At 41.0% G+C, this 7,982-nt stretch overlaps 1 protein-coding gene across 3 annotated transcripts in view; it reads right to left on the reverse strand.

The window, feature by feature from the left end:
• Cox7a2l (cytochrome c oxidase subunit 7A2 like) overlaps positions 1 to 6,671 on the reverse strand; it is a 41,556-nt gene extending 34,885 nt beyond the window's left edge. For 2 of the 3 annotated variants that reach the window (XM_074049570.1, XM_020181044.2), the window contains exons 1-2: positions 6,510 to 6,669; positions 72 to 203 (exon numbers count right to left, since the gene is read on the reverse strand). In XM_074049570.1, the coding sequence (XP_073905671.1) occupies positions 72 to 203; positions 6,510 to 6,644 (267 nt within the window). In that variant the 5' untranslated portion in view covers positions 6,645 to 6,669. Of the gene's footprint in view, positions 1 to 71; positions 204 to 6,509 lie in introns of all 3 variants that reach the window. The other variant, XM_020181045.2, reaches the window with a different exon arrangement.
• Between the last annotated feature and the right edge of the window lie 1,311 nt (positions 6,672 to 7,982).

Below are 7,982 nucleotides of genomic sequence, written 5' to 3' on the forward strand. Positions count from 1 at the left end.
AATTTCAGAAAGGATGTTTTGTGGGTTTTTTTCAGCCTATTTATTTCACAGCCTTCTCTGTCTTCCCTTACCTGAAAAAACTTCTGCAGCTCTGGAACTCTGTTCTTCCCAGCATAATTATACATACTGGAACTGGAGGTCAGTTTAGTCGGTGTGGCAAATATGATAGGTGGTGCTTCTGTGGAAGCCACAGGTTTTAACCCCTACAGAAAAAAAAAAGTAAAACAGCAAGTTGAAAGTATGTCTCACATCTGAGCAAGCCTTGTCTAGGATAGTGCAGACAGCCATTCATCCCCACACATAGGGATGGAAAGGGGCTCTCTCTAACCCTGCAATACCAGACCTGCAGGTGGTCTTCAAACTTGACAAAACACCCTCATCTTTCCCAGAGCAAATCCTGTCAAGAACTCCCTACCAGTAAAATGAAAGGGACAAGAAAAGCCCAATCTGAGCTTCCAGAAATATCGACTGTCTATCTTATCATCAAACCAGGAAGACATTTATAATCTCTATAAACTATTGGTTAGATTTCATAAGGAACCTGGCTGTCTCTTTTCTCCTCTGGCTAAACTAATGTACCAACATGGAATGTCTCATCAACTGGACTTCAGAAACTTCCAGACACACAGTAAAGAAACACCTCAATCTGGAACAGCCTGTAATGGAAAAAGGCACTTTGTCTTTCAGGACCAGAAAAAAAAAAAAGTGATAAAGTAACTGAACTTTCTTTTTTATGTTGTATGAGGGATTGAACCCAGGGCCTTCCACTTGCTAGGCAAGCACTCTACCACTTGAGCTACACCTCTGAAATTTCTAGCATTAATAAACTTGTAAGGCAGGCACTGTGGGTCACACTTGCAATCCCAGCTACTCATGAGGCAGAGATCAGGAGGATCCAGGTTTGGAACCAGACCAGGCAAAAAGCTGTAAGATTCCACTCAACAAAACAGCTGGGTGTGTTGACATGCACTTGTCATCTCAGCTACACAGGAGGCATAAATAGGATAGGGGTCCAGTGCTTATTATACTTCTTTTACTGTATCTTCCCCTACAATGGAAGTCCCATGAATGAAGGATTTTGGCAGGTTTGGTTCACTGCTCGTATTTCCCAAGAAGCAACTGACATGGCACATTCAGTAAATATTTGCTGAATGTATAAATAAGCTAGGGAAGGTTACAGCTTCATCACAATGTAGACTTGAATAAACAGAAGTCATGTTTATCAGTACTGATGGCAGAGCATCACTTTCAGCAGCAAGGAGAAGACAACTGAAAGCTCTTCTTAAAATAAGTGAAATCAGACTTTATTTTTCAATCCTGAATCTCTTAGCTATTTATTCTACCTCCAAAGCTGATTAAGGGCCATCCAACATTAAACAAATTTAGTAGTTGAATTCTTTCCAGTCTATTTTAATTGTTTTTTAAAAAAGAAAAGAAAAGGCTGGGGGGAGAGAGGGTTTGCTGGGAATTGAATGTAGGGTCTTGGGAATGTTAAGCAAGAACTCTACCATTGAGCTATACCTCCAGTATCTAATTGCTCCAAACTTTTTAGGAGAAAAGCATGTTGATTGGCCCAACATTTTATTCTACCTTTTAGGTTTGGGGAGTAGAGTGGAGAAATAAGAAAATTATCTCAAATTTTTAAATGTCAAAAACCTATGAAAAGAAAGATGGTTGGTGGTGATCTAACCAATGTAAAATGTAAGCCAATTTAGAAGTGTCACAATGAATCCCCCTTGTACAATGAATATACCCTAATAAAAAAATTAAGAGAAAAAAAGCAATAAAAAAAAAAACCTATAAACCCCTTCACTCTAACTTAGGATTGGATTTCAGACTGGAAATCAATGTCAACCCGCAATGACTCAATTCATTTCAAACTGCAATCTGAGCATCATCGCCTCCATGTCCCTCTGACACCTCATACTCAGCAAGTCCAAAATTCACTCACACGTCCACTCAGGAGCTACCTTGTTCTTATGGAAAGCACCCCATCCTGCTATTCCCCTGACATCTTGGAATCCTCCCTCCTCAACCCCAACATGTGCCTTATCAATAATAGGACAAACTACCACAGTTGTCTGCATCAAGTTGTTAAGTTCCTACTCATTTCTCACGAAATTAAGTCCTACCATCCTAAACCCTTCAAAATCTACCTCAATCCTCTACATCCAAGATAATCTACTCAATGATTTTCCCCCAGTCCCTGTCCCCACTTCACTCTTAGTTCCCTTTACCTAGAATATCATTCTGCCATCTTAACTAGGGGAACTACTGTGTCAAGAGTAAAGTTGTGTTTGCCTCTTAAAGAAACTTAACCAAACTGGCTAGGCATGATGGCATATACGTTTAATTGTAGAATCTGGAGGCAAAAGAAGAAAGATCATTAGTTTGAAGCCAGCTGGGCTAACACAGCAAGACCCTGTCTCAAAAAAAGAAAAAGAAGCCACCAAACTGTGTTCCAAAGTGGGTGCCCCATTCTTCATTCTCATCAGCAATGTTAACAGGCTTCTGGTTTCTTTGCGTCTTCACTAATACTTGCTATTACTTGTTGTCTGTCATTTTTAATGGCAGATGTAAAGTGTTAGCTCATTGTGGTTTTGATTTGCTTTCCCTAATGACTAATGATATTAAGCATCTTTTCATGTGCTTTTTGGCCTTAATTTATCTGTGGCATAGGACACAGAAAGGTAAAGAAAATACTTTTCAATCAACCACTGGGAAATACCTTCAACAACTACCTGTCATCAAGTTGCACTACAAATTTGTGCTGTTGTTACAGAACTAGTTTTCCCATATTTGATTGTTTACTGCATGATAAATTACTCATTTTACATAATACTGAAAGTTACAAACATTTTCATTTATAATATTCTAATATTTTTAAGAAAGGCAAAGTTGAAGTACTCTTAATTCTGGGGGGGAGCGGTGACTCTCACAATCACTCTGAAATCTATAATTCATATAAAGCCTACACAATATTTTCTTTCAATATAGCTTAAGAAATCTTTTTTTTTTTTTTTTTTTTGGTATCATTTTGGTAGAACTCGGGTTTCACGATTACTAAACAGGCACTCTACCACTTGAGCCACACCTCCAGTCCTTTTTGCTTTAGTTATTTTGGAGATGGGGGTTCTCACAAAATATTTGTCTGGGCTGGCCTCAAACCTCCAGTCTTCAGATCTCAGCCTCTCAAAGAGCTAGGATGTCAGACGTGAGTCACCAGCACCCAGTCATCTTAAGAAATCTTAATTGACCTGGGAATGTACCTTTATGGTACACTCATCCAGAATGTATGAGGCTCTGGGTTCAATCCCTAACATCACAAGAAAAAAAAATCTTTAAGTAACTAAGAAATTTGAATTCTCAGGTGAAATACAATTCAGGAGGTGCCCCAGAAATCTGAAAGCCCCACTTATATCAAATGCATCTTAAAGATAATCTCTGCTCTAAATACCAGTTTTTACTGCAAAATTTTATTTTTTTTCCTTACCAGGCAAAAGAGCTTAAATTATGCTAAAGTTCTATTAAAAGAACTTCAATCAAGAGATTAATTGATAGATCCATATGATCAAATACTTATAATATGCCTTACACAGAAAAGTACATACTGTGTGGGTTTCATTTACATGAGGTTCAATAATAGGCAAAACTATTCAATAATAGGCAAAACTATCAATCTACAAAGATAAAAAGACAAACTAGGAAGGTGAACAGGGATTGTTGATAGGGAGAGGGTATGAGGGAACTTTCTGGGGTGATGTAATGTTCTGTATATTAACAGGGGTGTGGATTACAGTGTATGCACTTGTCAAAACTTACCCAACTGTAACACTTAAGATCCATGCAATGAAAACACACTTTACAGAAGCAGATAATAGAAATGATCACTTTCCCACATATTCTGTAAAGGAAATCACTGGAACACTAGTGGCATTTCCTTCCTTACAACTCATCACCAATTGAGTTTCAGTGACAACACACTGGCTCCCCTTCTAATCCTGGATTGTTCTTTGAATAAATTTTCATCCTCCTTCATGTTTCTATAATTGAATCATGGTCCCTTCCTTCCCTATGTACTTTTTGGACGATCTCTCCACCACAGAGTCTACTACCTATGGGCTGAACAAACCCAGGTCTATTAAACAGCACATTCACAAATCTAACTGCTACCAGACATGAAGTATCATCACAAGCTCAACATTTCCCCTCCATGTCCTTCCCCTAAAAAAACTTGCCCTTCTTCTTGCCCTCCTTATTCTAATTAACACCACATCTAGTGTTATATTAAAATCATTCTTAAACATTCTCCCCTTGAGCAAGGTGCAGTGTCCTCCAGAAAAGAGGCTCAACAATGGTGCTGGAAAACTGGCTATATACATGCAAAAAACTGAAAGTACAAAATCAATTCCAAATGGATCAAAGTTCTTAATGTAAGACCAGACACACTGAAACTACTACAGGGAAAACTACAGAAGAAATAGGCATAGGTAATTATTTTCTGAATAGAACTCTTAATTGCCCAGGAAATAAGAATGATTGACAAATGGCTCTGCATCAAATTGAAAAGTTTCTGCACATCAAAAGAACAGTAATCAGAATCAAGAGACAACCCACAGAATGGAAGAAAATCCCTTATCAACAGATAAGGGATTAATGCCCAAAATATACAAAGAGCTCGAAAAATTAGACAGAACAAATAATCCGATTCATAAATGGACAAATGAACTGAACAGTTCTCAGAAGCAATACAAATGGCTAATATGTGAAGAAATGTTCAACATCCTTAACTATAAAGGAAATGCAAATCAAAACTACACTAAGATTCCATCTCACCCCAGTCAGACTGGAATCATTAAGAAAACAATAAGTGCTAGCAAGAATTTGGGGAGAAAGGAACCCTCATATGCTATTGGTGGGATTGTAAACTAGTTCAACCACTCATCAGTATGGAGGATCCTTAAAAAACTAAAAATATATCTTATGACCCGGCTATACCACTCCTGGACATATATTCAATGGAGTGTAAATCAATATACAAGAGAGATACCTGCATACTCATGTTTACTGCAGCTCTCTTCACAGTAGCAAAACTGTGGAATCAGCCAAGGTGGCCAACCAATGAATTAACAGTTTATGCCTATCATGGAATATTACTCAGCCATAAAGAAAAAAATGAAATTATGTCATGAGATAAGCCAAGCTTGAAGAGCCAAGCATCTCATGTTCTCACTCCATTATGAAACCTGGATCTAAAATAATGGTGATGCTGGAACATGAGTATCTGGGGGGTTGCCTGGAAGAAGGGAGAAAGGAGAGGATACTCAGCATTAAAGAGGACAGAAGTACACAACTCTTTATATGTATGAAGACATCATAACGAAACCCACCAGACACTGAAAGAAAGGGAAAGAGAGAGGAGGAATGAGAGATGAACTTGTTCAAAGTACACTGTACGCAAATTATCACAATGAAATCCCCTCATATTATTAATACATGATAAATTTTTAAAAATTTAATAAAGGAAAAAGGAAGAAGGAGCGATAATGGAATGCCCCTTACAGCCCACCTGGGTGGGTCCTTCACTCCTCTAGTTAAGCCTTTCCAACTGCGTATTTCACCAATCCTTCCCACACTACTCTATGAGGATGAGGAATGAATGTAATGTCGCAGACTCGGCCTCTAGAGAAGAGCTACAACTAGAACCAGCCACCTGCCAAAACTGCTAGTGTCCTGACACATACCTCATGTAATGTACTAGAGCTGCCACGGATGAAACTAGGCTCAAAATACAATAACTTGGCCAAGGTCACACAGTTCAAGCAGTAAAAGTCAGCACTTAAGCTCAAACGTGTATGAGACGCTAAAATATCTCATTTTTACAACAGTCAAGCCGGAAAGTGAAACTCCAACAGCAAGAGTCTGAGTGGAACATGAATATTTTCCCGACTATCCAAGAAACGGGCACCGTCCACCACTTTACTGCTGAGGAAGTGTAACCTTGTTGCGTGTAACTTCCCCATGCTTCCTGGACATTTGAAGAAGCCCATTAAGGGTTCATACGGCCCTCGCGCCTCGCCTCAAGGATTCTACAGGTCGTCCCCATTCTCCATCTTGTACTTGGGTTACGCTGTGGCAGGGGTAATAAAAGGTATGTCTGGAAGACCGAACGCCTGACCTTCTAAAACAGAGGAAACGGATCGAACCTCCAATTCTGGACCCCAGCGACAACACTCATTCATCTTAGACAAGCAACGACCCCGGAGGTCACCTTGACCCCTGTAGAGTCCCAAACAGAACTTCTGCGCCGGGCCGACCCCGACTAGAGAGCAGCTATACGAAGAAAAGCCTCGATAACCACTCAGAGTCAAGGGGAAGAGGAACGATGAGGGGTGAGCAAACCCAACCAACCAGGGCAGAATCCTCTCCCGGCGCCGACCCGCGAATGCCTGGCCCAGAGGCTTAAGCCGTAACTTCTTCTATCAGAGCCCGCGCAGCGCAACCCATACCTGCGGGATATAGGCGTCCGAAGCCCATGTTCCAACCAGTTTCTGCGTGAAGCCACTGAACTTATAGTACATGGTACCTGGACTCGGGCAACCCGCAGCCACTGCCTGCGCGACCGCCCCAGAGAAGGACCTCATTTCCCCCTTTTGCCGGCCCAAGGCTCAGCGCAAAGACCCTGTACTAGGATTTGGGCTGCCCAGACAGCGCCTGACTTAAAACATGCTCTGTTAAGCTACATGAGGGAAACAGAGCTGAGTTCCCAAGACCAAGAAAAGCAAAACAGATCTGAGAGAGCATAGAAAGACGCTGTGCCAAGGTTTTTAGGAAATATGATTCCCTCCTCGCTTCATTTAGATTATGGCAGTGCCAAGACGCCCTAATAAATGCGCGCGCGCCCCGCCAAGTCCTGCGGCTAAGGCATCGCAGGGGTCAGGCGGAGAGGGCTCTGGGCGGGGCTTGGAACTGGGAGAGCGGAGACTGGGCGGGGCTGGCGAAGGAATGCTGATGTATCGTTGGCCGCCACCCGGTCATTGGATTGAAGGTTTCTCTTCTTTACTCAATTTTACTTCTTCCTAGATCATCCCGTGAAGCATCTCCCTCTTACTCAGTCTGCCCAGGAGTATAGGTAGACCCGTCGGCCGGACTTCCCCCGGCAACCTGGGGAATGGGTGCCGCACCTGCTGAGGGGCTGTTTTAGTACTGAAGGCTGATGGGGGTTTCACCCTAATAATATAAGAACAGCCTTTGTGCAGAGGACATACACGTAGTGACCTATTCTTTAGGCACCAGGATATATATTTTTCAAGGGTTTTTTGGTTTTGGGGGTTTTTTTTGTTTTTTTTTGAGGTACTGGGGTTTGAACTCAGGGCTACACGCTGGCTAGGTGCAGTCGCTCTACCACTTGAGCCAGTTTTTGAGAACTGGTTTTTACCCTCACCTGAATTTTATGGAAATTGGTTGTTCCTCCTTTTCCTGATCTCTGCTCTTTGAGATATATGAGCTGGAGTGGAGTGGAAACACCTGTGAAATTTAAACTACCAGTTTCAGTTCTGGTAGTATTCAGTTCAATGTAAATATATTTTTAAGTCTCCATATATGCAAGGTACTGTATAAAAGGAGTGTACTAGTTTCTTTCTCTCCAGGAATGGAACAAAGCTTTTCTTAGCTTTATCGTCTAACCAGAGGTTTTCACAAGCACATCATAGGTACATGTCTAGTGCATTTATGAAAGCATGTGTCAAACTGATGGGTGACACTATGCTTGATATAGACGTTTCCACAAACTCATTTCATCTTTATAACAACCCTGTGAAGTAGGTGATATTATCATCTCTATTTTGCTGTACAGGAATAAGGGACCCAAAGAAATGAAGCAATTAGTTAGTAGCAGTTAGTCACGGGATCAGAGTCTGTACTATTACGCACTGCATTACAGATAAATAGATATAAATCCCACTCTAAGAAGAGGAGGATCA

The sequence above is a fragment of the Castor canadensis genome, chromosome 12 (assembly GCF_047511655.1).
Source record: "Castor canadensis chromosome 12, mCasCan1.hap1v2, whole genome shotgun sequence".
NCBI lineage: Eukaryota > Metazoa > Chordata > Mammalia > Rodentia > Castoridae > Castor > Castor canadensis.